Genomic DNA, 27321 nt, shown 5'->3' with positions numbered 1-27321 from the left:
CTCCCGTGGGGACATGTTGGGAACATCGTGAACGGCCTCCACACCCACTCAGAGAGCCCCATCTGCCCAAGACCAAGAGGTCCCCTTGAGCCCAGGAGCGAAGCGTTTGTGGGTGCACAGATCCGCTCGGGGACAGCAGCTCGCTTCCCACGGCCCTGGCCCTGTGCTTTATCAAAACCACCATTTTGCCCTGAAAAAAGAAAGAAAAAACAGAAAAGAAAACAGATTGGGGAGCCTGGGTGGCTCAGTTGTTTAAGCGACTGCCTTCAACTCGGGTCATGATCTTGGGGTCCAGGGTTGGAGCCCCACATCGGGCTCCCGGCTCAGCAGGGAGCCTGCTTTTCCTCTCCTGCTGCTGCTCTGCCTGCTTGTGTCTCTCGCTCTATCAAATAAATGAATAAAACTTAGAAAGAAAGAGGAAGGAAGGAAGGAAGGAAGAAAAGAAGAGAGAAAAGAAAAGTAAAGAAACCAGGTAGTTTCGGAGCTGTCAGGAGAGCATGTCAGTAACAGGCTGCTTCAGCACCTGAAAACCCCAGAGACGCACAGATACTTCCTGACGCCCTCCTAAGGGCCTCCACGGCATTCTGGAAATCGCAGCAGACCCAGGACCTCAGCCAGGCAGAATAGGCCAGGTGCCACCTTAGTCTGCTCTCTGGGACCCGGAGGCTGCCCCTGCAGCTATGACCCGGATACCCAGCCATGGCCCCCCTTCCACCCCCCGCCAGCCGACCATGGAGCTCAGATGTGAGCACAATGGCTGGATCTGCTCCTGGCCATGGTGACACACTGTCTTGGCACCCAAAGCGGGCACCCCCCAGCCACGCCCAGAAACCCGTCCCATTCCTGCTGCCTCCACCCGGACTGTGTGTGCCCATCAGGCCCGCAGAGTGAGGTACCCTAGGGCCAGCCCCCTCTCCCTGAAGTTGCCCCAGGGGACCGGAAGGAGCAGGTGGCCAGGTGGCAGTCCCTCCGCGCGCGGTTCAGGGGCTCCTTTGCGTGGCGACCTTGGGTAACTTTGGAGCTATGCTCTGGGTTAAGGGGCCGCGGGGATGCGCGGAACACAAGGGTGGGTAGGGGGCGGGGAGGCCCCGAACGCGAGGGAGCGGCGCCAGAGCCCGGGGTGACTCGCCGCGCGGCCAGGCTGGGACCGGGATCGCGCCTCCAGGAGCTAGGTGACCGGGCGGCAGGGGCAGGGGGAGTGTCGCGGGGCGGGGCGGCGCGGGGCGGGGCGGGGCGGTGCCCCGGATCGCGCGGCGGCAGGGCAGTCGCGGGGCGGGGCGGGCCGCGCCTCACCTAGCAGCTTCCTGGGCGCGCTCGCTCCCCTCTCCGCCCCGGGCCGCCCCGCCCCTCCGCCGTCGCAATCAGGGGCACGGGCGCGCGGCAGGAGGCCAGCGGTCGCCAGCCCGCAGGTCGTCTTCGCGCCGGACGGAGTTCAGAGCTGCAGCCGAGGCCCGCGCCGTCGGGGCTCCCGGGACGCCGCCGCCGGGGCGCGGTCCGGGCGTGGCGGGGCCATGGAGCTCTGGCCGTGGCTGACCGCGGCGCTGCTGCTGCTGCTGCTGCTCGTGCAGCTGAGCCGCTCGGCCAGGTTCTACGCCAAGATCACCCTGTACTGCGCGCTCTGCGTCTCGGCCTCCACGGTGGCCGCGGTCGTCTGCCTGCTGCGCCACCACGGCCGGACAGTGGAGAACATGAGGCAAGGGGACCTGGGCTCGGGGGTGGGGGGACAGCGCCGGGGCGGGTCGGAGCGCGGGGGACACGGGGATCGCGCCGGTCCGGGGGACGGCGCCGGGGCGGGTCGGAGCGCGGGGGACACGGGGATCGCGCCGGCCGGGGGGACAGCGTCTGGGCGGGGCGGAGCGCGGGGGACACGGGGATCGCGCCGGCCAGGGGGACAGCGCCTGGGCGGGGCGGAGCGCGGGGGACACGGGGATCGCGCCGGGGCGGGGCGGAGCGCGGGGGACACGGGGATCGCGCCGGCCGGGGGGACAGCGTCTGGGCGGGGCGGGGCGCGGGGGACGCGGGGACTGTGCCGGCCGGGGGGACAGCGCCTGGGCTGGGCGGGGCGCGGGGGACGCGGGGACTGCGCCGGCGGGGGGAACAGCGCCCGGGCGGGGCGGGGCGCAGAGCGAGGCCGCAGCCCGCTTCCGCTTTCCTAACTTTCTACTCTCCCGTTCCTCCTTCCTGCCCCGCCTGGGGATCTCGGGCTCCCGGGCGGCGCGGCGGGCGGCGGGCGGCGGGCACGGGTCCGCGAGAGCCCACGTCACAATGTCTCCGCGCCCCGGCCCGCGCGGACACCGAGGGATTTCAGGTGGTCTCGGTCTCCAGCGTCGCCGCGTCCTTCCGACCCTCCAAGGGCCCCGCGGGACGCTCAGGGCGTTCTGGGCGGCGGGCGGGGAGTGGCGGAGCTGCCCTGGCGGGGAAGGACGCTGGGCCAGCGGGGAGGCGCTGTCCCGCTCCACCCGCGGGGAAAGAGCAGGTGGGACCCCGGGGCTTGCAGGGGGGTGGGGGTTGGGGGGCTTTGCTGGAGCACCGGCCTTCGGGCCTGGAGGAGGCGCAGGGGACATCCCGGATCCCGGATTCCGGATCCCTGGTCCTGTCCTCTCTGCACCACACGCCCCCACCCCCATCTGACCTGGGCAATGAATGCACCTGAGATGGTCCACGGATGGGACTCTCTCTGCTTCCCGGCCTGTCCTCCTAAGGAGGTGGGAGGCTGCTGGAGGGAAGGGTGGGTCTGACCCCTGAGGTTCAGCCTCCGGGTGGAAGGAAGGGAGCAGTGGCTGGAATTTTTCTGTGGACATCTCTGAACTGGGCAGTACAGTGGTGTGGGCTGGTGGGCATGGGGTAAGGAGGTCAGGCCCAGCTGAAGAGTGGTGGGCCTCACTGGGTCAGAGGCTAAGGAGTGGGGGCTTCTTGCTGCCCTGTCTCCCTGTGTCTGATCCCAGGAGGGCTGTTGCTAACGTTTCTCTCTGTGGCTTTTTCAATGGCTTCTTGGCTGTGGCCTGCCGTGAGGATTCTGTGGTCCCTGCCCCCCGCCCCTATGTGGTTACAGGGCAGTGGGTGAGGGTTGCTGACTTGTCCATCCAGGTGGGCCCATGTTGCCGGGACTGGCCCACACTGCGTGGGCCCTCCAGGTCCTGTCCTTAGGGATTTGTGGCTTCCTGCCTTACCCAGAACAGAGCATGCTCCGTGGGTCTCTGGTGGCCCCGCCTACCACCAGCAGAGCCCAGATCACCATCCCAGGGAGCAAGGACCCCAGAGACAGCCCTCTTGTGGTCTTCCTGGCCATTTTCCCATGTGAAGACCTGTTCCAGGGGCTTCCTCAAAGCTGGGCCCGCCCCACTCGAGGGCAGGGAAGCCGGAGGCCGTGCACCTCTCTGAAGGCGGGCCTGAGGTTAGGGTCCTGGAGTCCTGGAGCCCCTGTGGGCAGCAGGAGCCTCCCCTCAGCCTTGCTGGGGGCTGGCCTCCAAGCCAGAGGAGGGTGTTGGGTTCAGGGAGCCACAGGCCGGTGGGCTACTTGGAGGCAGTACTGTCCCCCCACCCCGGAACCAGGCCAGGGGATGGCATATGTGGTTCTGAGGTGGAGGGGTGGGGGGGTGCAGGAGGCTGGCAGAGAGCTGGCCCCAGAGCAGGTCTGCAGCAGAAGGGAGGGAACCGGGAGTTGACAGTCCTCGTCCCTCTCCGCCACAGGTATCATCAGGAAGCGTCTGTACAAGCAGCTTCCTCGCCTGTTAAAGGGACTGACTCACACTTCAAAGCTGCTTGCTGGGATCAAGTCAGAAGTGACCAGTCTGCTTTCTGATTTGGGGGCTGGTCACACTCAGTCTTCCCTTGGCCTGCTGGGGCTTGAGATTCTGGCCAGCTAGGCTGACCCCCTGGGGACCCTGGAGGCTGGGCCAGTACCGGGTCGGGGCTTCCTGCTGCTCTCCCCTCTCCAGGGCACCCCCGGACTCAGGCTTTGTGAAGGGGCCACCCCAGGACGCTGGTGGGGGTAAGAGGAGGTGCTCTGCTCGCCCCAGGGAGAGGCCACAGTCTCCTGTCCCCGACGCCCCAGCCCCCGAGGGTGGGTCATGGTGATGGTGCTGAAGACCCCCTAGCCAGAGCTGAAGTGGGGGTACGGGAACAAAGTTCCCCCGGAGGGTACGGCCTGGGGAGACAGACTAGGGGGCTGCTGCGTGGCTCCGGGATCCAGGACAGAACCCAGGAGCATGGAGGTGAGGGGCAGGGACGCGCCCTCTCCTCACTCATCAGTCTTTCCTGGACCCCTCGGCGCCCTGGGCATCTGGCTTCCCTTCTCTCCGGCCCTGCTCTGACTTCTGGAAACTGCCCACCTCGCTGGGCGCTGCAGCGTCCGCTCCCATCTCCGGCGGCGAGTCGAGGTGCCCCCCGCGGGACGAGCAGGGCTCCGTGCCTCGCTCCTCTGACAAACAGTCTGAGGCGCTCCCTGAAGCCAAGGCCTTAGGAGGCCCAAGGGCGGGTGGGAGGAGGCCGTTGCCTGGGTTCCCAGAGCTAAGACAAGGCAGAGCTGGGGTGCAGACCCCCCACAAGGGCCGCCAGAGTGCATGTTTTCTGTGCTCCCTCTGTGCCCACCAGCGCTAGGGGCAGCAGCAGTGCTGAGAACTGGAGACCCAAGCTGTGGGTGCCTGGAGCTGGGGCGGGGGTGGGGGGAGCAGTCCTGCCCTGCTCGCTCCCTGCTTTTCCTGCCTTCCCCCAGAGCCGCAGCGGCCCCTCCCCATAGGGCTCCAGGCTGCAACTCAAGGAGGCCTTTGCCTATTAGACCTCAATTCCGAGTGTGCAGGGAACAGCGATGGGAACAGAAGAGCCAAGGAGCCTCTGACCCCCTGGGGCCCGAGACCCCCCCCCCGCCCCAGGATCCCTCCCAGGCTGGTTTTTTTCTTTTTTTTTTAAAGATTTTTTTATTTATTCATCAGAGAGAGAGAGAGGGAGAGAGAGGGAGCACAGGCAGACAGAATGGCAGGCAGAGTCAGAGGGAGGAGCAGGCTCCCTGCCGAGCAAGGAGCCCCATGTGGGACTCCATCCCAGGACGGTGGGATCATGACCTGAGCCGAAGGCAGCTGCTTAACCAGCTGAGCCACCCAGGCGTCCCCCTCCCAGGCTGGTTGTACACGGTGGAGTCTTAGGCCCTGTTTGCTCGTCCCAGGAGGCAGATGCCCTGGGAGACTAGAGTGAGGCCCAGCTGTGTGATGGGAACACAGTTTGCAGGATCGGGAAACCCTAGTGACGGCGGCCTCACCAAGAGACCACTTTTTCCTTGCATCGAAGGAGACTAGAGCTGGGCGGCCCATGCCCTGCAGATGAGTTCCAGGCTCCAGGCTGTGGCTCTACCAGGATGGGGGGCCCAGTGTGCATACACGACCTTGGCCGGGCCTCTGAGGGCTGAAGCACGTGCTTCTGAGTCCATCTGAATGGCCAGGTCCCCGGTGGCCGCGGCTCTTGGCTTCAGGGGAGGTGGGGCCACGAGGCACTCCATCTCCTGCCTGTGGAACCTCGAGGAGGGAAGAATGGGGTTGCTTGGGCCAGAGACTTGGGGCTTACTGATGGCCATTAGGATTTGAACCCAGGACAGCCCAGCCTCTTAGCCAGAACTCCCAGCCACTGTGTGGTCCCGGCGGGTGCACGGGTGGGGATGGAGTGCATTCGGGGGGGCCCCGTGGCACATGGGGGCTGGCAGGGAATCCTGGTTTTGCAGGAAAGTCTGGCTTTGTTTTTCTTGGAGTAGGATGGCCAGGGGCGGACTCCCTCCCTGGGACGTGCGGCTGCAGGCCCAGCTCCCTGGAGCCCCGGAGACCCTAGGTCAGGACGGGGGTCTCGCCAGCAGCACCAGCTTCCAGCCCCCTGCTCTTCACCCCATTCCCCACAACCCCTCCTGCGACTGAACTCCGGGCTTCTGGGCAGGCCGGAAGCCCCGCCCCGCGCCCGCTCCCAGTCCCTCCCACTCTCCCTCTCGGGCTCCAGCTTCAGAGACACTTGCTGGAAAACATTCCTGCTCTTGCCAGATGGTCTCTCTGAGGCCTCCGGTCTCCCCGCAGATCGATGGCGCTCTGGTGGCCTTCCTGACAGAGCTGCCCTCAGGTGGGCCCCACCCAGACCCCTCACTCTCTGGGGCAAACCCAGCGGGGTCTAGCTGAGGACTCTAGCCACCCAGACCTCCTGGGAGCAACCGAGCCCCGGGGTTAGGGGCTGAGAGCAAGGTCCACAGGTGGCCAGGACCTGGCCTTGAACTCCTTCCAGCCGGGGCACATGCTGGTGCGGGAGGGGCGGGGTGGGGGCTCTGTGGCCGCCCTCTCTGGATTCTTCTTATCTGCTTGTGACGTCACCAGTCACCTTTGTCGTCGTTCCCGGGGTCCCAGCCTCTTGGGCACAATCTCCACGTCCTTCCCCTTTTCACCAGCAGGAGTGAAAACTTCCAGGGGTGGGGTCGAGGGCAGTGCCCAAGGTCATGGCTAGGGAGCGGGAGCCAGGATCTGATCTGTCTCACCCAGATATTGGGAAGGCCCCGGGGGGGGGCGGGGGGGGTTCCTCAGGCTGAACACAGAAGGTCCAAGGAGGCTGGCTGGACTCCTGTGGGCGCTGGAAAGATCTGTGGTGTTTCAAGCGCTTGGGCGTTCTGGGCAGTTCCTGTCTGGGGTTAAGTTGAGGGCTCCCTGAGAAAGATCGGGAAGGGCCAGGACATCTCATCTGCTGGAGGAACAGCCCTGTTCCAGGGGCCTTGAGGTGGAAAGGTGGCATCAGTCACCCCACCGACTGCTGGTGGGTGTGACCTAGCTTCTGGAGTGCTGCACCAGGCACCCAAGGCATCCCAGACCGCCTGGGCTTCGGGTAGCCTTGGCTGCACCCCTGCCCACCTCCCTGGCTTCTCTCCCCGGGGGTCTGGGGGCTAGGGAGGGAGGGCAGCAGCCAGAGGTGTATGCGCATGTCCCGGGGCTAGTGCCAGGGGCACCTGCTTCAAGCTTTGGGATCCCAACTCCCGACGGGCAGCTTCTGAGCCCTGCGGCTTGTGGAGGGGCACTCGGGTTAGGTGGGCTTTCCGTACAGTGGGGCTGGTGCTCAGGATGGGGTTGCTGCTGCAGGCCAGCCAAGGGCACAGCCACCTCCTCCAGTCCTTTGGGTGCTGGGCGGCATCCACAGAGCCTCGGGGAAGGGAGACAGACAGGTTTGCTTTTGCAATCCTGGAATGCCATCTCGCAATCCTGGGTCTTCACCCCACCCCACCTCCAGGGTGCCCTTTGCCTGGCAGTTTTCACGTGTTTCCAAAAACCAGGTAAGGAGGTGGTTCCGGCCCATCCTGGGTTCCCTGCTGCATGACCTTGGGCAAGTCACTTCCACTTAGGTTAGACTGCCTCTGAGTGTCCCACCCCGTGGGGTCGCTCCCTGAGCCAAACAGGAGGCTTCCTGTCATGCCCTCGCCCAAGGCAGGTGCTGTGCGCGCCTGGACGGTGGGCCTGGGTGGTGGGCCTGGGTGGTGGTCCGTGCGCTCTGCTCTCCCAGGCAGGGACCCCTCCCTGGCTTTCTCTCCCTGGAGCTGCTGCAGAGCCTGGCTGGCCGCCTTCTGCATCGAAAAAACTGTGAAAACAATAGACGTCATCACCACTTTCACAAAAAACCTTGATCCTGTGTGGCATCGGGAAGAGGACAGGTGGACAGGCGTCCACGTGTGACCAGCGCCTGTCCTGTGGCCCGTCCACTGCCCATCGCCACAGCAAGCAGGTGTGCACGCTTGTCCCCCTGGAGACCGCTGGCCGAGGTCTGTGCCCAGCATCTCCCAAGGTTCCAGAAACCCCCCACCTGCGGTCAGTCCCCACATTACGTGCACCAAGAAGTGCAAACAGGAAGAGGGAAGAGTCCCGGGGACACGGTGGGGACCGTCGCACAGCCCCGAGGGGGGATTTCATGCTACTGAACCGGACGTTTAAAAATGGTTAAAATGATGGGGGCACCTGGGCGGCTGCGTCGGTGACGCGTGAAGTGTCTGCCCGTCGCCACCAGAGCCTGCAGCCCCTGCGTCCCGGTCTCCCCATGTCTGCCCCGGCCAGATCCGACCGCCACCTCGCCTCTCCTTAGCAGGGGATGTTCACATGGTCTTGGATTTTTCTTTTTGAAAGATTTTATTTCTGAGTAATCCCTGCAGCCCCACGTGGGTCTTGAGCTCAAAACCTTGAGATCAAGAGTGGCAGGCGGTGCTCCGGGTCTTCGAACCAGACCCCGCTGGAGGACTGCTGGCCTCTTGCAACTAACTGCCTTCGGGTCAGACCCTGGGAGAGGGACCAGATTTCTTCTTTCTTCCTTTCCTTCCCTTCCCTTTCCCCTTTTCCTTTTTTTTTTCTTCCTTTGTTTCTTTCTTTCTTGATTTATTTATTTGAGAGAGCACCCACAAGCCCGGGAGGGACCGAGGGAGACACAGACTCCCCACCGAGCCTGAAGTTTGGGTTCAATCCCATGACCCTGTGATCATGACCCTGAGCCAAACCAAGAGTGGACGTTCGACCGACTCCCCCACCCCTCCTCCCCGGGCGCTGCAAGACCAGATTCCGCGCGGCTTTGCCCAGGTGCTGCCGGCCTGTCCTCCCTGAGCAGCCCTGTGAGCGGCTGCGGGTTCGTCCTGACATCCCGCCCAACCCCTCGTGGCCTTTTCTTCGGGACAGGCCAACCTGAAGAATGAAAACGGGGCTCCCGATTTGATGTGTGTCGCTTTGATTTCTAGTGAGAGGGAAGATTCTCCATGTTTCTTGGACCTTTCCGTCTTTCCCCTGGGTGAAGTGCCCGCCGTGTCCTCTCTGTGTCCCCTCAGTCGTCCTCGTGGTTGAGAAGCGGTCTCTGTAGATGAGAAACGGCGCCCACAGATAGGAAGCAGCTGGTCAGCTGCTCATCCTTTGTCCAGGGCCGGCTGGGACGCAGGTCCCCGAGCGGGAAAGGACAGGGGGTATGTCTGGCCTGAGCCGGCCAAGACTGGCAGGTCCGGGGACAAGGATGGCCGGTCTGATCGTGCAGACAGCTGGGGCTTTGCAGCCGCACCTCCCTGAGCCTCAGTGCCCCCATCTGCAGCGTGGGATGGCGGGAGAGCGGCCCTCCCGTGGGAGTCTGTTCTGCGAAAGGGCAGTTGAGTGAGAGCCTGGCATGCAGACCCAGAGGGCAGGTCCCCAGGCATCCACTCCCAGGAGGCCCGAGAGGAGAGGAGACGGATGCACAGACGCCGGGGGCAGGGCCGGGGGCAGGGGCTCTGTGCGTAACAGGATCGAGTCCCGTCTGGGAAGGGCGCGTTCTGCAGGGACGGAGGGGCGGACAGCTCCGTGGGAGCAGGTTGACGTCCCTGAGCTGTGCCCGAAACAGCAGTTCGGAGGGTGCGTTTTAGGGCTCTCCTCTCTCGAGGGCCGTCCCCGGGCCTTGGGCAGCTCGTCACTCACCACTGTGTGTAAAATGGGAAATTGCTTCCTCGCCGTGGGCGCTGTTGAGGGGCTTAGATGCCTGGGGGGCTGTGGGGGCTGCCCGAGCCTTCTGTGAGCAGTGCAAGGGTCCTGGGTCAGTGGTGGGTCAGCCCCCACCGGGGATGGGAAGGACCGGGGCCCTGCAGGGAGTCACAGGGCGCTGAGCCTCGCCCTGCGGGCTGACCCCTGCCCTGCGGGCTGACCCCTACCAGACGCCGTCCCAGGTGGGGCGCTCATCCCTGCCATGTCCTCCAAGGCCGCGGCACCTGCGGACTCATCCCTGCACCCACAGCCAGCACGCCCACCCTGAAGGTCCCCGATGCCCTAGGGCAGCCCCTCCAGGTGCCGCAGTGGGGGTGAGGGTACCAGCCCAGCGTGGCTACTGCCCTACTTTCCTCATGGGGCTGGGGGGCACGTCCCCTCGTACCCGAGCAGTCGTCAGCCCCTGGGAAGGCCTCCTCTTGAGTGGGCGCCTTCTTCACGGTGTGGCCCTGCCCTAAGGGGACGGTTACGTCCCCTGCCAGGTTTTTTTCCCCAGAGCCTACAGGTGGGGGCCCGCCTCTGCAGGGAGCAGGGATCCCTCTCTCTCTCTGTTGGGTTTTTGTTTTATTATTTAAGGTTTTATTTATTTATTTGACAGACAGATCATGAGTAGGCAGAGAGGCAGGCAGAGAGAGGGGGGAAGCAGAGAGCCCTATGCGGGCCTCGATCCCAGGACCCTGGGATCACGACCTGAGCCGAAGGCAGAGGCTTTAACCCACTGAGCCACCCAGGCGCCCTTATTTTATTATTTTTTAAAGATTTTTAGTCATCTCTGCACCCAACATGGCCTTGAGCCTGTGACCCTGAGATCAGGAGTCCCTTGCTCATCCAGGCAGGGCTTTTTGATGCTGATGTGGCTGAGATCCACACCCAGCCCAGCCCTGGGGGCTCTCAGCCTCCAGTCCCCTTCCAGCTGCCCCTGGCTAAACAAGCAGGGGTGTGGGGTGAGGGCGGGGCTCCACAGCAGGTTCCCCCAAAGCAAATATACAAGAGGACGGCCCCCACTTTGCCAGGTGCCCAGTCCCCAGAGGCTTCGCTCCTGTTCCCGCCAGGGAGGCAGGAGACCCGGCTGCACTCGCTGACCCCTGGAGGGACAGGACCCAAAGGCTCTTGGAGGGGAAGGGCGAACTCAGGGTCCTGCCAGCAGCCCGAGAGAGGGCCTGCTGGGCTCCGTCTGCTGTCTGTTCCCGACAGCCCTTCCCGGCTCCTGGCCGGAGCCCAAGATGGGGTGCAGGGCAGGGGACCCCTGCTCACTGGCACTGTCTCCTCTCAGGATCATCAAATGGTTTGTCGTGAAGTTCAAGTATGTGTTCGGCCTTCGTTTCGAGATAAAGGGTCTCCAGAAGCTGGAGGTGGACCACCCCTGTGTCATCATTTCTAACCACCAGAGCATTCTGGACATGATGGGTAAGCCGCAGGGGGGCTGGTGGGAGAGCAGGCCCTTCTGGCTGCAGGCACAGCCCGGGACACTGCTCTGGCCCCTGTGGGATGGGAGGGGGGGGTGGGCTTCAGAGAGGTGGAGCCTGGGCCAGATGACTGGTAGGCAAGGGGCGTCAGCCCAGGCCAGGGGGACCCGTGCCTTCCTCCGGCTGCATGATAAGACTGTGTGTGTGCCTGAGGCTGGGGACGCGGCTCTGCTGCCCTCACTCCGGCAGCTGGGAGCTTGGCCTCACCCCTCCCTTTACAGGCGGGCAACAGGCCGAGAGTCCACATGACTTGGCCGGGTAGCCCGTAGGAAGGCATGACCTGGCCCAGGCCTGCTGGTGGTCGAGGCCCAGGGCTGGCTCTCTCCTCCCCCGGGAGGTGGCTGCCCGGCTCTGAGCCCGACCCCCACCTGCCTGGTGTCCCGTGGCCACCTGCAGGCCTGATGGAGGCCCTGCCCGAGCGCTGCGTGCAGATCGCCAAGCGGGAGCTGATCTTCTTGGGGCCCGTCGGTCTGATCATGTACCTCGGGGGCATCTTCTTCATCAACCGGCAGCACTCCAGGACCGCCATGACCGTGATGGCCGACGTGGGCGAGCGCATGGTCAGGGACAACGTGAGTGTGGGGCTGGGGGCTAGCTTGGCCGTGCGAACACCCCGCTGGCAGCAGGTGCCAGACAGCACGTCTGCCCGAGGGCACCGGCGAGGTCGGGGGCTGAGCCCGCGCTGGCACGCCGACACGCGGGCACATTGGCTCAGCTGAGAGGCGGGGCTCCTTAGGAGGGGGCGGCCCCGGGCCAGGAGGGATAGTCCGGGACAGCAGCCGCCTCTCTCCCCCGCAGCTCAAAGTGTGGATCTACCCTGAGGGCACGAGGAACGACAACGGGGACCTGCTGCCCTTCAAGAAGGGCGCCTTCTACCTGGCGATCCAGACCCAGGTGAGCCGGGGGCACTGCCCTCCTAGTGGGCCGGGGAAGTGGGTCCAGGTTGGCTTAAAGCCCAAGGTGACTGCCTGGTCAGGCTGGGGCCACTGGGGCTCGGGACCACCTCCCACTGGGCAGGTCCCGGGCCCCCTCACCCCTCGAGCGGCTGGCTTCTGGCCTGCTGCGGGGGGGTCGCCCTTCACCCACTCTGAGCACCCAGGCTAGTGCCGATGGGGCCAGCACCCAGCTTCGGCACCCGCCTTGGTCGCTGGCGGGCAGGGCCCCAGGGGAGGCGGAGGCCGCAGGCCTACTTGCCGGGCCCTGCTGACTGTGGGCGGGGCCGATGAGCAGGGCCTGAGGCTGGGGGTGTGGTCGGGGGGCCAGCCAGAGCTGGGCGGGCCCGGGCGACCTGGAACCCCGCACTGGGGTTCAGCTTTACTCATCCTTGAGCTCCAGGGCGTGGTCTGCCCCAGGAGTGACCCCTGACGAGCTGGGGTGCTTCCAGCCCCTGGGCAGCGTCTCCCCGTGGGGAAAGGGTGGTCTGGCCCAGTTCGTGTAGGGGACAGTGGTCGTCTGCGGTCAGGGTCAGGGCTTCCGTGCTGCCTAGTCAGGGTCTGGGTGGTGGCTGGGCAGGGTCTGCTCCTGGCAGCCCCCAACCCCTGCACAGTGACCTCCAGCATCCCCTGGTATCTGGCCCTGAGCAGCGAGCTCTCCTTGCAGAGGCTCCAGCTCAGGCCCCCGGAGGTGGTGGGGGGAGAAGCAGCCGGTGAATGGGGTGGAAGCCCCGGGCCTGCAGCCCCTCCAGCTGGCAGGTGGAGGGCACCCCTGCCACATGCCTGGGGCTGATGTCCCTTCCCTTCACTGCTGGCAGGGAAGAGAGGACCTCGGGGGAGAGGGGAGAGGATGCCGGGGGTGGGGGGCGCTGGTGAGGCTGGGCTAGTGCAGCCTTGGCTGGGAGATGGGATGTGTTCCCTGTCCTCTCCACTGCCCCCTGCCGTCTCCTCCAGGGCTTCCTGGCCTGCAGCCTGCCTGAGCTCCAAGCCTGCAACCTGCTGGTATCAGGGAGAGGCTCCCTGACCTCCAGGGTTAATGATGACCCCCAGGGGCCGTTTCTGACCGTGCTGTCTTCCAGCAACACCAGCAGAACCTGTCCCCTCCCCGGCGACAGCTGCCCCCAGTCTCCCTAGGACAACCTCAGTGACCTCCAGCTAAACTGTGCAGGGCCCTGCCCCCCTGGGCAGTCTTAGGACTCAGTGGGGGCACAGACGTGAGTCGCAGGGACATGTGCCAGCCCAGGAAGGCGTCCTGGTGGAGAGGATGCTTGAGTGACATGTGGGAGGGGTTTATGGAATGCTGGGGGCAGGGCCTGCACGTATTCCTGGAAGCACCCGGGTCAGAAAGAGCCCCCGGGGTAATCATTAACGCAGGGCCTGGAAGGTGTCCCAGGCCTCGGGGTCAGTGCCTGGAAGGGCCCTGAGGCACGTCACCTTGCCTGTTTTGCAGCCACAGGGACTCCTGGGACCTCCTTAGGCAGAAGGCAGGCAGGGGGCAAGGCTCCCCCCACTAGCTCATCCTGGGGCTCAGGGGGGCTGGGGGTGGGCTCCTGCGCATCCTCAGGCACTATGGCTTCGTGTCCGCAGGTGCCTATCATCCCCGTAATATACTCCAGCTTCTCCTCCTTCTACAACCCCAAGACGAAGCTCTTCACCTCAGGTATCAGCCCTCCACCTGCGTGCCCACCCCCACCTGTGCACAGCCTCGAGCGTGGCTCCTTCTCAGTCCTTGGGACAGACGCCCAGGCCCTTGTGGGGTGGTTCCCGTTTCAGGGAGGCTGCTTAGGTCAGTGATCCCTTGGTGAGGAGAGGAAGCAATCTGGAATCTCGAGGGGGTGGGTTCACAGACACACACACACACACACACGCACACGCACACACACACGCACACACACACGCACGCCCAGGCTGCAAAGCAGCCGCCCAGGTGTCTTAACTATTCCCGCCCCCATCCCGTGCCCACCTGCCGTGGAGCTCAGGCGGTGGGGGGGGCCTCCGAAATGTGGGCATCTGGTGCCTGGGCAGGAAGGGTGGAAGGTTGACGGGAGGAGCTGGGCTGCGCCCCCCTGCCCCCCCACATGGGAGACTCGGGGCCCGCCTAGACCAGGGTGGAGGATGGAAGTGGTGGGTGTGGGGCGCCCGGGAGAGGGTGGGGGCAACTTCAGGGGGAGAGGAATGTTCTGGACCTCGGGCAGGGCTCGCGGGGGCACCCGGTTGTGAGCCCCTGCGGAGTGCGGGGTCGGGAGCTGCGGGTTTGCTTGTCTGGTGACTCGCGCTTGAAAACCAGCTGCCTGAGCCCAGGGTGTCCGGGAAAGGAAGGACCCCAGCCCTGCCTTGGGCCGTCGGGAGGCTCCCCAGGGAGGCCAGTAGGTGGCCAAGGAGGAGGAAGAAGGGGGTTCAGCTGGCGCGGGAGCAAGGACAGGCTGCAGCATGGGCCCCAGGCCACTGACGGCCGCTCCGCTCCGACAGGAACCATCAAGGTGGAAGTGCTGGATGCCGTCCCTACCAGGGGCCTCACGGTGGCCGATGTCCCCAAGCTGATGGACACCTGCCACCAGGCCATGAGGACCACCTTCCTCCGTGTGTCCAAGACACCCCAGGAGAATGGGGCAACCGCAGGGCCTGGTTCCCAGCCAGCCCAGTAGCTGAGGCCTGGGTTGGGGCAGGACCTGGGGACAGGACAGGCCGGGCCACGGTCAGGGCCTGGCTGGAGACGGGACAGAGGGACGTCTTCCCTGCCCTGGTTGCTCAAGATCACTGTGTCCCTGAGGGTCCCCCCGCTTTCATTCAGGGCTCTGGATGCAGGAGGCTGCCTCTTGTCGTTGGCCTCGGATCCAGGCCTTTGATGTCTCCCCAAAAGGAGAGTTGGCTGGAAGCTCCCCAGGAAGCCCACGCTGGTGCCTCCTGGACGCGGGAGCAGGCCGGGGACCAGCTGGGCAGACAGGCAGGGCTGAGCTGCACGGCCTCGGGGAGACGCTGCACCCTCCTGCCTGAGCCTGCGGGGCACGGGGGCAGGCTGGGCGGCCCCCACAGCCCTCCGGGAGAAACGGGACTCTGCGGGGGGCGGTTGGACCCCCACTCTCGTGCAGCCTGGGCCTCAGGGAGAGCCACAGAGCAGAGATCCTGCTCCCGGGCCTTGGGAGCAAGCCACCCGGTGGGCACTGCACTCCGTCCAGGTTTTTTAATAAACGAACTCTTGGAAACCCCTGGTAAGTTGAGGTCACTCAGGGTGGCGGGCACGCTGGGGAAGGGGACAGGTTTGCTCTTTGGCTGCCGGCGAGATTGTCACCGAGAAGCCATTGTCATTTTCCCGAAAAGCACTGACTGTAGCCCCTTTTGGAGAGGGGGACCAAGACCCCATGCCCCAGGAAGGCCCGGTGTGGCTGGAGCCCCTTCTGTGCCCCATGGCTGCCCCTTCACCCTCCTGCCAGTCAACGGCCGGTGCCCCATCAGAACGCCCTCCAGAACCCACCAAGGACACAGCAGCTCCTGAACCTTCATTTTATTCTGACACAGATGAGCAGTCCCCCAACATGCTGCCCGGCAAGCGAGACTCTCGTGCCTCCCCACCCCCAGCCACGGGCCCGCTCGCTGCTGCTGGCCCGGCTGCGGCAGGATCACACCTAGGAGGACCCCTCCTGCCACCCTGCCTTGGCTCGAAACCCCCCTCCTGCCTGACCCAGCACAGTGGGCAAGGCTCTTAGTAGCCAGAGCCAAGGACCCGGGCCACCTGTCACAGCTCCTCCTTGCAGGAACCTGCGGACAGACAAAGGGCTGAGGTCAGGGGTCACCGTTCCCCACCGCCTTCCCCCATTCCAGGCAGATCCGCTCCCTCAGACTATGGCTGCTCTGCCCCAGTCTCTGGTCTCTCTGTGGGCACAGGCTGGGCACAGGTCCCATGCTCCCGGGGAGCTCTGTGGGGAGGGGGTGGCACTCACAGGACCCCAGCTGCTCCTCCAGGAAGGAGATCTGTTCGCTCAGAGAGTCAATGCGGTCCAGCTGCTGGAAGGAGTGAGCCAGGAGGCTGCTGGGGTCCGGGAGCCCATGCTCCAGGGCCCTCGAGGCCAGGCTGTGCAGTGGGGCAAGCACCAGCTGCAGCTTCTGTGGGCCAAGCAGAAGAGACCCTCTGTCCCACAAGGCTTTTAGGGACCTCTGGCCAGTAAAGGCTCTGCAGAACCCTGGATGTCCACCAGAGGGAGCGTCTGTGCCAGGAGAGCCAGGTGCATGGGCAGACGGACACCTTGCGAGCCTGCCCGGCAGTGGTCTCCAAAGCTTGGAGTCCCGGGTCAGAGGAGCTGGGGTGGGGGGGGCGCCTGTGCTAGAGCTTCCAAGGGGTTATCAGGCCAATGGCCCTCTGGGCTGCAGGGACAAAGGTAGGGGTAGGAACTCTGTGCTGCTGGGGGTAGAGGCACAGCCAAGCCAGGCCCCTCCTCTTCTGGGGCCCCCAGGCCGGCTCGCCCTACCTGGCCTGGGCTGTCAGTACCCAGGAGGCCTTCTTCCCAGGGCCACCCCCACGGAGCCCCACAACCCCTGAGGGCCCGAGCTGCACCACAGGAGACCAGGGGGAGCCAGGCCTCACCTGCTCCAGGACGTCCACCCGTGACCGAAGTCTCTGCACTTCCTCCTCGACGGCGCTGTCCACGCCTGGGGAGAATCCAGCCCCGAATCAGGCAGGCCGGGCTCCCAGGCCCACACCCCAGGCTGGCTTCTGGTCCCCATGCCGAGGCCGAGGCCTTGCAGAGTGTGGCAGCACACACAGCCCTGGAGAGGGGGCAGATGGGGCTCGAGCCCCTCCCCCATCCTAGGCAGCTGGGGCGGCCTGAAATCGGGGGGGGGGGGAGCCCTGCCCCGTTAGCGCCCCAGGCAGCCGTGCCCTGCCCCTCTGCACCAGGGTCCCTGCCACGCTGAGCTGTCCAAGCCGAGGTCCACTGGGCGCTCCTGGTGCTGAGCTGCCGACAGCGCATTATTACTCACGGTACGAGTTTGAAGTGTCACAGCGCGTACCAAAAGTAATAATGTCCCGTCGCCAGCAGAGGTATGGCGTCTCCCGGCTGTGGCGGCAGGATGAGGAGAAGACCCCGGGGCGCCGTCTTCCACGCTCTCGGCTGAGATGAGGCCCCCTCGGCAACCCTCTCCACATTGCCCCCCAAGAATCACCTCCACCTCTGCTCTGGGGAGCATCTCCACTTCTGCCCAGGTTGGGGAGATGGCCAGCAGCCCAGGCCACACGGCCCCCCGCAGTCCCCAGTGTGCCCAGCGCCAATTGGCAGGATGAGGCCCCCCCGCCCCCCCCTCCCTGACCCCTTCCAAGCAGAGCAGCAAGGATGGGGGACACCTGGGAAGTTTACCTGTAGTGGGGCTCGGGGCTACCCTGGGGGTCCCTGTCTTGGGCAGGCAGAGCGCGCCGTCTGCAGACCGACCGTGCCCTTCTCGACACTGACACCAGTAACTACCCGCAGTGTTGACGCAGTCCTGGGGACAGGTACCCTGTCCAGCCCTGCACTCATCCACATCTGTAGGAAAAGGGGCATCCGCTAGGGAGTGGCACCCACACCGATCCCCCTCAACACAGACCTGTTCGTGGGCCGCCCCCGACGCCCGGCGAGGACCCTGGAGGACCCTTCCCCTCTGGGAGGACGGCAGGCAGCCTCACCTGTCTGGCAGGTGTCACCCCGCCATCCTGCAGGGCAGTGACAGCGGCCTGGCTGGACGCAGGTCCCTCCGTTCTGGCACGGTGGCTGGCATATCGCTGTCAAAAGGGAGGGCCCGTCACAAATGGAGGGAGGTCCCCAGGGTGCCACGGGGGGCAGCCAGGGAAGGGGGGCCATACAGCAAGGAGGCAGTCCGCTCAGATGGAAGTAGCAGGTGCTCCGCCCAGGTCTGCGGGGGCCCCGGGGACAGCTGTGCCCCTCTCACCTGCTCCGCAGGCCCTGGGGAGCCCGCTGGTCCTCTTCCAGCCCGGGCAGCAGGCGTAGCGGGGCCTGGGGGCAGCCGGCCCAGGGCTGCGGCGGTAGGCAGTCCTGTAGATAGTCCTGCGCGGTGGGTGGGGACAGCGAGTCAGTGGCAGCACCGGTGGTCTCCCAGGTTCCCCACCCCGCCTTTCCTCCCTGGGCACTGGGCCCATGGATGCTGAGGGTGCCCCCTACCAGCCCGGCTCAAACCACAGCCTCAGAGTCCTGGATTCCAGGGCCCTCCCCTGAGCAGGTGGGGAAGGGGGATGCTCTCCAATGGGCCCCTCCGAGGCCAGTACGCTCAGTGCAAGGGACAGGGAGCAGGGCCCCGCCCCTCGCTGGGCCCCACCCACACTGCCCCCACCTTCTTGGCCAGTGTGGGGGGTGGGATATCCCACAGGAAGGGCTTTGAGAACCCCACAGACCACAGACAGCGGAATCTCCTAAGCCGCATTTCCACAGCTGAGCGCCGCAGGATACACCCCTTGTGCAGGCGGTCAGCCAGGGGGGTGACCGTCGGGGGCCGTCACGGGGAGAGGGGTGCCCACGGGAGCTCGAGGCAGGATTTGGCGAGGCAGGCGTCATGTCAAATGGATAAGAACTTGTAGCCAGCACCCCGAAAGCAGAGGGCAGCAGACAGGATGGTGAGCCCCCCAGAGACGAGGATGGGGGAGCAGAAAAGGGGCTGACGTCTGAGGTTACTACGGCCACATCCTGAGACCGAGACCGCCCGAGTCAAAACAGGCATCAGCCTCGCTGTCCACTGGGACGTGGGCCCAGCTTCCCACCCGGGCGGGGGGCGCTGATGTGTGGCGGGTGGGGGCCCTGCGGGGGCGGGGCGCTCACCGGTAGGTGCTGCAGGCTCGGTGCCCGTCACAGGTGGTGAGGAAGGGCTGGTACACTCGCCGCACGAAGGACTCTGACTCGGGCCCCCGGGGAGCCCCGACGGCACACACCCTGCGGCTACAGAGATGGGGGCGCCGGCCGGTCAGTCCCACAGCTCCCAGCCCGGAGCCAAGGGAGCCAAGAATCGGGGGAAGGGGCTTCCCAGAGTGCCTACAGGAAAGACCCTCATCAAGAGTGAAAAGGACGAGCCATGCCCCCCGCCCTCAGCACCGCAGCACCCAGAGGCCCAGGCGCCCCCCCCACCCCACTCTGACTCACCCAGGCCGGAAGACGTGCTCAGTGCCACCCACCACCAGCACCAGGAACCACAGCAGCAGCAGCTCCCTGGGGCTGAACATGGCCCGCGCCTGCGGGTGGAATGACCTTCTCCTCAGGGGGGCCTGGAGCACAAGGCATACCCCGTAAACCCCTCTGCAGATCCCTCCTGGAGCCTGTCCCCTGGCTCTGGGACCCCTGCCCAGCTCAGCCGCTTTGCTGGGACCTCCCACTGCAGGAGAGCCCCCAGGGGCAGTGGCAGGGGCAGTGGCAGCTGCCCCCTCCTCCCGCCCGCCTCAGCGAGGCAGGCCAGCCCTCTCCCCAGCACAAAGGGCCGGGAACTACAGAAGGGCCCCGATGGCAGCGACAGAAGCCGGTCCCCTTTCCTGGGGCCAGAGGCGTCTCGGTCTGGGTGAACCTGACGGCACCTGCAGCTCCAGCAACGTTCCCTTAGGAAGGTGGGGCCCAGGGGGAGCACCTGGGCTGGACTAGTGCCCTCGTGTCATGGCAGGGGAGTCCCCATCCCGGTCTGCAGACGGGGTGGGAGTGGGCAGAGCTGGAACCCAGCCCAGCTGGCTTGGTCCTTCTGGCCTTCGATGTCCTCACCTGCCGAATGGGGAGCCAGCCACGGGGAGGTGGCCTGGCAGTCTAGGAGGGGTCAGTGCGAGGAGCCATATGGCCCTGCACAGAGTGGGGCAGAGCCTGCGTGGGAGGGGGCACTCCTGCCCTGGAGTCTGACCAGTCTGCTCCAGGGCTCCCAGGACAGTTTTGGGGGGTTTTGGGGGGGACTGGAGCTGCCCTCCCCACAGGCCAGTGGAGCCAAATGCCATCCTTCTCTTCTGGGGATGGACGCCAGGGACCCGGGAGAGCATTCCTGGGAATGTGAGAAAGCCCAACCCAGAATTAATGGTCTGCAACGAGCCCAGGGGCCTGTGCAGTGGCGGGGAGGAGGCAGCTGCCCACATGTGCGGCAAGCACCTGGGCAGACGGGGCCCTCCAGACACCCCACCGAGGCCCCCAAGGGGCTGGGTTCTGGCCAGGCGGGCAGCCCCTGGCCCTGCAGGGCATCCAGCAGGAAGGACATGGAAGATAGCTGGACTTCTGTGTGGCAGGGAGTGCATGCAGGGTGGGGTCACCCCCTTCTCTGGGACGCCGTTTCCTCAAAAACACCACGAGGGTCTCAGAGACCACTCCGCTACCTGACAGCTGGTCCCATACGGAGTGACCACCATGAGCTGCTGCTGAGCGCTCAGCCCTGCCAAGCTTGACCACACGGGGAGAGTGATGCTGTGACAGGTCACGAGGTCGGCTGGGAGTGGAGCCCTCGCCCTGGCCCACGGCAGCCCAGAGACCCAGGTGAGGCAGACGGCAGCTGGGGGAGAGTCCTTCCCTCACCCCCTGTTCTCTGTGGGGGCCCAAGAAGGGAAGCTATGGTGTTGGGACTTAGTTTGGGGCAAGGTCATGTCCTGTGAGCGGACCCTGGGGGGAGCACACTCTTGGGGGCATTCCTGGGGGTCTAGGCAAGAATTGAAAGGATGGGAACAAGTGGGCCCAGGGAGCTGGCCCTGGGAAAGCAGAGGTGGCCGCAGGGCCCGGGGGCTGGGCAGGCGAACACGAGGGTCCCACGGAGGCTGTGCCTGCCTGCCCGAGGTAGGGGGAGGCTCGCTTCCTGCAGATGTAACTGGGCCCCCCATTCCCACCCCAGCCCCGCCCCCACTCCCTGACAGCCCCTTAGAAGTGGCCCGCGCTTGTGACAGAGGAGACTCAATTCTCCAAGTCAGGCTTTCTCCTGGGCCCCGGAGGCCGCCGGCCAGCCTGCGCTGGGCCACAGTCTCATTTCCCTTTGCAGCCCAGCTGGGGCGGGGGAGCCCGAGCGGGGGCGGCCGCGGCGTCTCAGGTGGATGAGCGGGCACATCCCGCCCTCCCCGAGGGTCAGCAGCAGCCCAGCCCGCCCCCCTCCCGCCCACCTGCCCGCGCGGCGTCCCCGCAGCGCCCACCCGGAGGGCTGGGGCCGCAGAGGGAGGGGCCGGCCTCGCCGCAGAGCGGCGCCCCGGGGCCCCCCTTCCGCCTGGAGGGCTGCCCTGGACGTTAGGACCCTGGGAGGGCGGAAAGGCGGGGTGACAGGCCATGGGGAAGCGTCCTCTCCGCCGCCGGCCCCAGCTCCCCTCCCCCTGCGCGGCAGACCGCGGGGTGGGGGTGAGGATGGAGAGAGGCGCGGGGTCTGGGGCCTGCGAGGCCCTGAGCCAGGCCCTGCGGGGACGCTCAGAGCCCGACGCCGGTGAGGGGCTGAGGCGCCCCCCGGCCCCGACCCACCCCCCCCCGCACGGCCCGGCTCGTCGCCTGCAACCGGCAGGGGGCGCCCTTCACGGAGGCCGCTGGGCCCATTCTCCGGACCCGGCACACGGCCCGGCAGGGCTGGGGGTCGCGCCCCCGAGCCGCAGCCCCGGCGCCCTCGGCCCGCTCACCTCTCGGCTCCCCGCGGTCGCGCTGCGTCGCCCCCCGGCTCCGCGCGCGCCCGGGCCCCCGGCCTCCCCCGCCCCAGCGCGAGGCGAGCGGACCCCGCCCTCGGCGCACCCCGCGCCCCCGCGCCCCCGCGCCCCCAGGCCCGGCGCCCGCTCTCTCCGCACTCACCGCCCGATCCGGGCGCGCACGCGCCGCCGCCACCGCCGCCGCCGCCGCCGCGCGGAGGGGCCCCGGCCCCGCCCGCCGCCCCGCCCCGACCCCGCCCCCCGCCCGCCCCGGGTGGGCTCCGAGCCCCCGCGCCCGCCCCCATTGCGCAGATGGGGACACTGAGGCCCGCGGCGCATGGCGCCCCGCGGGCAGGGCAGTGAGTCAGCCCGAGCCCGGGACGCCGGACGCGCACCCGCCTGAGCGCGCTGCGGCCCCTCCCGGGCCGGCGCCGACCCCGCAGCAGGACGCGCGGCCGCAGGGGACGCAGGACTGGGACTTGGTCAGGTGTCCGGAGGCCGCGTGGGGAGCCCGCTCTGGTCGGGGGAGGGGGAGGCCCTCGAACTCCCAGGCTGGGCACCGAACCATGCGGATGGCCGTCGCAAGGGGGTGGCCAGCTCACTAGGCAGCAGGCGTGGACTAAAGCTGACCGCGACTTTGCAGTCACCCGTAGGGTGGGCAGAATAACCCACGCGGCCCGGGCACCCGTATTTGCACGAGGTCACCTGGAGAGCTGTGGCTTGGTGGAGCCTGGCCAGAGCCTAGGTGCGACCTCTCAACCAGTGTGTCAGGTTAGGGGCCCTGTGGGACTCCCACTGGGTTAGGGTTAGGGTCAAGACCACCCCCGGAGGCCCCCCTCCTCCGGGCCTCCTGGTCTCCATTTCTGCACGTGTCAGGTGGGCTAAAGCAGCCCTTCCCCGCAGCAGTGCCCACCAAGCAAGGGGTCTGGAACCAGGAGCAGGCACGCCCCACCTGCCGGGAATTATTTGGTCACATACACACCACGACTCTCACGGCCCTCAGTGCATGCCAGGTGCATGCCAGGTGCATGCCAGGTGCAGGGCCTGCTTCCCTCCGCCGCTTCTGCCCTTGAAGCAGGGCCCGGACCCCGGTCACCTAAGTGCATGTGTGTGTAGGATGTTCCCAGGCCCAGCTGGACCTCCTGCTTGTGCCCAGAGCATCTGAAGCTTGCTGTGGGACTCACCTGGAGAAGGGGGCTCTGTCATTCCCCCGGACAACGGTGGCAGCTGCTCTTCCGGCAGGCAGGGCTCCTGGTACTTCCCTCCAGCCGGATTCTGCTGGTCAGAGCCATAGTGTGGGTTAGCGCCCAGCCTGGTCACCCTGATGTTCAGGGGCTGGGTTGGCGGCGACGGCCAGAGCTGAGTGGGTCTTTCCGAGTGTTGCCTGTGGCTCACACCCTCAGCCTCCAGGCCGAGCCAGACCGGCCTCGGGTCCCAGGAGAGGGGGATGGACAGGCTGCTGGGCATGCCTGCAAAGCGCAGGGTGCTGGGTGAGGGTCCTTGGGGAAGGGGAAGGCTTCTTGGAGAGCTAGTAGCTTGGGGTGTCAGGTTAGGGCCCACTTTGGTACATGGGAGCTAAAGGACAGGAGGGGAGCCCGATGGCTGGACAGAAGCTCCCAGGATGAGAGGGCCCTGAGAGCCCCTGACAGATGGTCTGAGGGCAGCTGGGGCAGCAGCAGCTGGGATGCTTGTGATCATGACAGGCTCCTGCCGCTGAAGGACTTCAGGGCCCCCGGCCCCTGAACCTGAGCAGGGCAGCCCTCACTCAGACCCAGGCAGGGAAGAGTTAAGAGCCAGGCCTAGGGGAGACCTTCCCCACCCAGTCCCCTGCCCCCATCCTGTCCCTGACTGCAACCCAGCTGGGCCCCTGGCCCTCACTCAGCTGCTAACCCCATGTGAACCACGGGGTTTCCCCAGACAGACCACGGCCGTGGCCGTGGGACCACGGGAGCAGCGGAAGCCAGAGAAGCCTCCAGTGGGGCTGGGGTCTTGGCTGGGGACTCGGGCACTCTGGCTGGAGGAGGGGAGAGAGAGAGCAGGGGCTCCCCTAGGGTCCAGTTGGGCTGTCCCTGTGCCTGAGGACCTCACCCATGCCCTCGAGGCCAGGCCAGCAGGACGTGGGGGGCTGCTCTTGTCCGCTCAGCACACCCAAGGAGCCTGGCCATACATCTGGCTTTGGGCTTCCTCTGCGTGAGGCGAGAGCCCCCTCTGCCTCCCCTCCCAGACCCACGTGGGGAGAGCCTGCCCACGCTTGGGGGTGGCCCTGGGACCCCTGGCTTTGAGAGGAGAGCCCAGCCGACCTTAGGAGCTTCTCCAGGATGGCGGTCGGCCGGGAGGGCGTGTGGAGGGGAAGGCCACAGGCCGCGTCGGGCTTCTCCTCTCCAGGGTCACAGTGGCTGCTGGACCACCCAGGGCTCAGTGTCCCAGCCAGGCAGGCCAGAGTCGGTCTAGACCAGGCCACCCACAACCGGTGCCCTTGGCCAAGGGGCCTGAGTGTCCCCAGCACGGTGGGAATGGCCCCTTCAGGGAGAAGAGCGAGATGATGCCCGGAGGCCCGGGTGTGGAGCTGGCAGGTGGGCCCCCAGCCGACAGGTGCCCGGCCAGCAGCTCTGTGGGAGCCAAGGGTGTGCTCACCCCGCTTGGCCCGCTCCCTGTCCCCGAGGCCACCCCTGCCATACCTGATACTGCCCGGGCCCGGGCTTGGCCACGGCCCCCATCGCTGCCCGCTCAGGCCAGAGGAGGATCCTGCCCTGTCTGGCCGCCCCGAGCGCCTCCGGAGGCCGCCTGCCTGGCCTGACCACGGAGCTCTCAGCTGGGCCGTGCGGGGCAGCCGTCTGCGGGTGGGGAGGCTCCTCCCGGGGCAAGGAAGGGCGGCTTTTTATGCTTCATCCCGTGTAAATCAGGATTGGGATGGGCCCTTCCCGGCCGGACTTCCTGTGTGTGTTCCTTGCTGATAACAGGGAGCGGCTAGCGAACAAACAGGAGGCCCTAGGACGGGTGGGGGCCATCCAGGGGGTGGCCTGGTCGGATTGTGGGCAGGGGTGGGGGAGTGGTCCCCTGGGATTTCAGAGTCTAACTCTGAAGCAGCCAGAGACAAGGCGCAGGCCTGGCTGGCAAGCCTGGGACCCGCGGGTCTCAGCGTGTGACAGAGGATGTGGCACACTGGGAAGCCACCTTCTGGCACCATCAGCCATGTTACCGAAGTTCCACAGGAGGGACTGTTTGTGCTCTGACCCTGGACTCTTCCCAGGCCAGGCACCTGCACCCCCAGATGTGTATGCCCAGCATGGGAATCTGGAGGGACCCCCGCCCTGGGAGGGGGCCCCCGGCCGGAAGAGACCTGGGGACGGGCAAGGTAGGCTGGTGGTCCGGACACTCTGAGGCCCAGAGTGGCTGAGGGGGAGTCAGGGAGGACAGTCACCAGCCCAGAGATTTGGGCCTTCTCCAAGAAGGGGCTACCCCGGGGGGGGGTGCGGGCAGTGAGCCCCCTGCTCCCGGAGGTGCACCCACCAGGGTCCTCTTCCCGGGCTGGAGGCACATCCTCCGGCCCTCTCCCCTCCCCCGGCCTCCAGCAGGCAGAGGAGTGCCAGGCTGGGCATGGAGATAGAGGAATGTAGGGTGTTTGGGAGACCACCAAGGGTGCTTCCTCTGTTTGGCCCCGGGGTTCACCCCCAGCCCTGGGAATGACTTCCAGTGTCCTCGTTTAGGTGGTGCTGGGAGCCCGCTGGCGGGGCCTCAGTTGCTGGGATCATGGGTGGCTGGAGACCCAAGGGGACCTGGGCAGCTGCTGAGGACACACCCGGACCACACAGTTGGCCGAGGGTCCCTGATCCAGCAGGGCCACGCCAGACCTCTGCTGGTTGTCCCAGGGGGGTTGTGCCCTGCTCCGGGATCAGCCCCTGCCCACCCACAGCCAGAGCACCCCTGCTCACCCTTACCTCCCTCTGGCCCCACCTAGCTGGGTGTCCTGGCCAAGAGGGAGGAGGGGGAGCGGCTTGGAAAATCCCCCAAGGGAATGCTGAGAGCAAGAGGGACCAGCCTCCTCCCCACCCCCACAGCTTGCAGGTTGGGGGTCTGCTGCAGGCACAGGGCGGGGGGCCTCGCTAGAGGGTAGGGTCCAAGTTGGGCTCTGCCCCCGCTGCCCGCCCCACCCAGAGCACACCCAGAGATGGGCTCCGAGCCCCTGCAGACACCAGGGCCGGCTGCAGCCGTCCTCTTTTGTGTACAGACAGGGAAACTGAGGGCTGGGAGAGAGAAGAGACGTGCCCCAGGTGAGCAGCGAGGCAGAGGGCTAGAAGGGGTCAGGATCAAGACAGCTGCTTTCTTTTCTCAGAGGGGGCTCCCTCGGGGGCAGCCCCCAGCCCCCCAACCTTCCCTGCCGGGGGTGGGCTGACCTGGGAGTAGCTAATGAGCCAAACAGTGGATGGTGAATGTCTCACCCTCCCTTTAAAGCTCGGCCGTGTGAGGGAACTTTCTGGAATGATGCTCCAGAGCACAGACGTGCAATACATACATGGCGAGAGGGAAGAAAGTCGGTCTCCCCGGCCCCTGGGAGCCGGCCAGGGTGGGGCGCCGGCTCTGCCTGCTGCCAGCGGGTTCTCTGAGCCCCCCACGGGTCCGCACTTGCCTCCTGACCCGCTCTGCCCTGCCCCCAGCCCCTCCCTGAGCGGAGATCAGAACCAATCCCCGGAGAGCAGGCTTTGGATCAGGGCGCCAAGGGATGGCCTCGCCCGACTTGACGCTCACCCCTCCCCCAGGCGCTGCACTCAGGCTTCTAGAGTCTCAAGGGCCAGTGCGGGAGGAGGCTTAGGGTCCTGCCCTAAACAGGGCTCAGCTCCTCGGGGTCTGCCCTGGCGGGGAGGGTACAGGTGGAGGACAGAGGTGGAAGTGACACTTTCTTGGACTCCAGGAGGTCCCGGGGCCCTGGAGGGGGTGAGACATGCTTTATGCCCCACAGGCACACTCCAGGGTGCCGGGACGGTGGCAGGGGGCTCCCCCTGGGGCGGGCTGGGACCACCCTCCCGCCCACGAGAGGCAGGGCCTCCTACCACCTCTGATGATCCCTGTTTAGGGTCCAGGAAAACACGACTCACCGGCAAAGAGTCATCACTGGAAGGAGTCTGACCTGGGCCTGCGTCCCCTAAGGGCACGGTGGGCCCTGGCAGTTCCCTGTCCACACCTGGGCAGCTCGGAGACCTGGGCCTACAGCCTGGCCAGCTTCCGGCATGGCGTCCAAGGCTGGGGAAGCTGGTCCCAGCTTCGCTTTCTGTTGCTGGAGGCTCTGGGCCTCAGTTTCCCCATCCACCCCGTTGTCAGTAGGACTGGATGGTCGCAGCTGCCTCCCCGGCTGTGAACTTTCTGAAGTTGTTGGAAAGGAGTCTTGCCGCCTTACCTTCCCTGAGCGTGCTGGTCAGGCCGTGGGGCGTGGCAGAGATCCACCAGGGCCTTCGCGGTCCTCCTGGGACCCCCCACCCCTGAGCTTTGGGCCTCTGCAGCCCCAGGAAGGGGTAGACCAGGACCCCAGCAGAGGCCAGCTTGAGGCCGAGGGGCCCCAGGCGAGGTATGTGAGCCGGGCTGCAGGAAGGAGAGAGAAGAGCCACCGGCAGAGAGATGGGGCTTCCTGTTTCCCTCCAGAGCAGCCGCAGCCTCAGGACAGGGTGGCTCCGTCAGCCAGGCTGGGCCCGGCCTCTCACCAGATGTGCTGAGCCTTCACCAAGGGGTGCGGCCGGCCCAGGGACCGTCGGCAGCGGGGCCTGGCTACCCCTGCGCCGGGTCTGCATCTGAGTTGGGTGAGGTCCCAAAGGGAATCAGAGGTTTTCTAGGGAGCCTGGGGGTCTCCGTGCTGCATCATCTCCCCC

At 66.3% G+C, this 27321-nt stretch overlaps 2 protein-coding genes across 11 annotated transcripts; one reads left to right on the top strand and one right to left on the bottom strand.

Annotated features, from left to right (window-relative positions):
* The first annotated feature begins 1359 nt into the window (after positions 1–1359).
* Positions 1360–15086, top strand: AGPAT2 (1-acylglycerol-3-phosphate O-acyltransferase 2). Its single transcript, XM_044264576.1, has 6 exons — positions 1360–1693; positions 10759–10892; positions 11348–11523; positions 11750–11845; positions 13471–13543; positions 14353–15086. The coding sequence occupies exons 1-6, from the start codon at positions 1512–1514 to the stop codon at positions 14526–14528; spliced, it is 837 nt and encodes a 278-aa protein (XP_044120511.1). The 5' UTR covers positions 1360–1511; the 3' UTR covers positions 14529–15086.
* Positions 15087–15370: 284 nt separating this feature from the next.
* On the bottom strand, positions 15371–26983 carry EGFL7 (EGF like domain multiple 7). Of its 10 annotated transcripts, XM_044264574.1 has the most exons (10): positions 24142–24236; positions 22648–22738; positions 18999–19120; positions 18681–18797; positions 17800–17915; positions 17537–17632; positions 17232–17396; positions 16463–16527; positions 15822–15984; positions 15371–15639 (listed from the first exon to the last, which is right to left on the bottom strand). In XM_044264574.1, exons 3-10 carry the CDS (start codon positions 19076–19078, stop codon positions 15617–15619), a joined length of 825 nt encoding a protein of 274 aa, XP_044120509.1. In that variant the 5' UTR covers positions 19079–19120; positions 22648–22738; positions 24142–24236; the 3' UTR covers positions 15371–15616. The 10 variants fall into 10 exon arrangements, with proteins under 10 accessions (XP_044120509.1, XP_044120502.1, XP_044120500.1 ...); XM_044264567.1 differs by lacking the exons at positions 15371–15639; positions 24142–24236 and adding an exon at positions 26856–26983 and having other exon boundaries at positions 15646–15984; positions 22648–22741; XM_044264565.1 differs by lacking the exon at positions 15371–15639 and having other exon boundaries at positions 15646–15984; positions 24142–24237.
* Positions 26984–27321: the final 338 nt, after the last annotated feature.

Source organism: Neovison vison, chromosome 9, assembly GCF_020171115.1.
Source record: "Neovison vison isolate M4711 chromosome 9, ASM_NN_V1, whole genome shotgun sequence".
NCBI lineage: Eukaryota > Metazoa > Chordata > Mammalia > Carnivora > Mustelidae > Neogale > Neogale vison.
This window is presented reverse-complemented; position numbering and strand designations above follow the sequence as displayed.

Bases quoted from the DNA above. Each gene is read 5' to 3' on its own strand.
- AGPAT2 (XM_044264576.1), top strand. From the start codon at position 1,512: ATGGAGCTCTGGCCGTGGCTGACCGCGGCGCTGCTGCTGCTGCTGCTG. The intron at 11,846-13,470 runs GTGAGCCGGGGG...TCGTGTCCGCAG, and splicing joins ACCTGGCGATCCAGACCCAG to GTGCCTATCATCCCCGTAAT. The intron at 13,544-14,352 runs GTATCAGCCCTC...CCGCTCCGACAG, and splicing joins GACGAAGCTCTTCACCTCAG to GAACCATCAAGGTGGAAGTG.
- EGFL7 (XM_044264567.1), bottom strand. From the start codon at position 19,078: ATGTTCAGCCCCAGGGAGCTGCTGCTGCTGTGGTTCCTGGTGCTGGTG. The intron at 18,798-18,998 runs GTGAGTCAGAGT...CCATCTCTGTAG, and splicing joins GAGCACGTCTTCCGGCCTGG to CCGCAGGGTGTGTGCCGTCG. The intron at 17,633-17,799 runs GTGAGAGGGGCA...CCCTTTTGACAG, and splicing joins CCCCAGGGCCTGCGGAGCAG to CGATATGCCAGCCACCGTGC.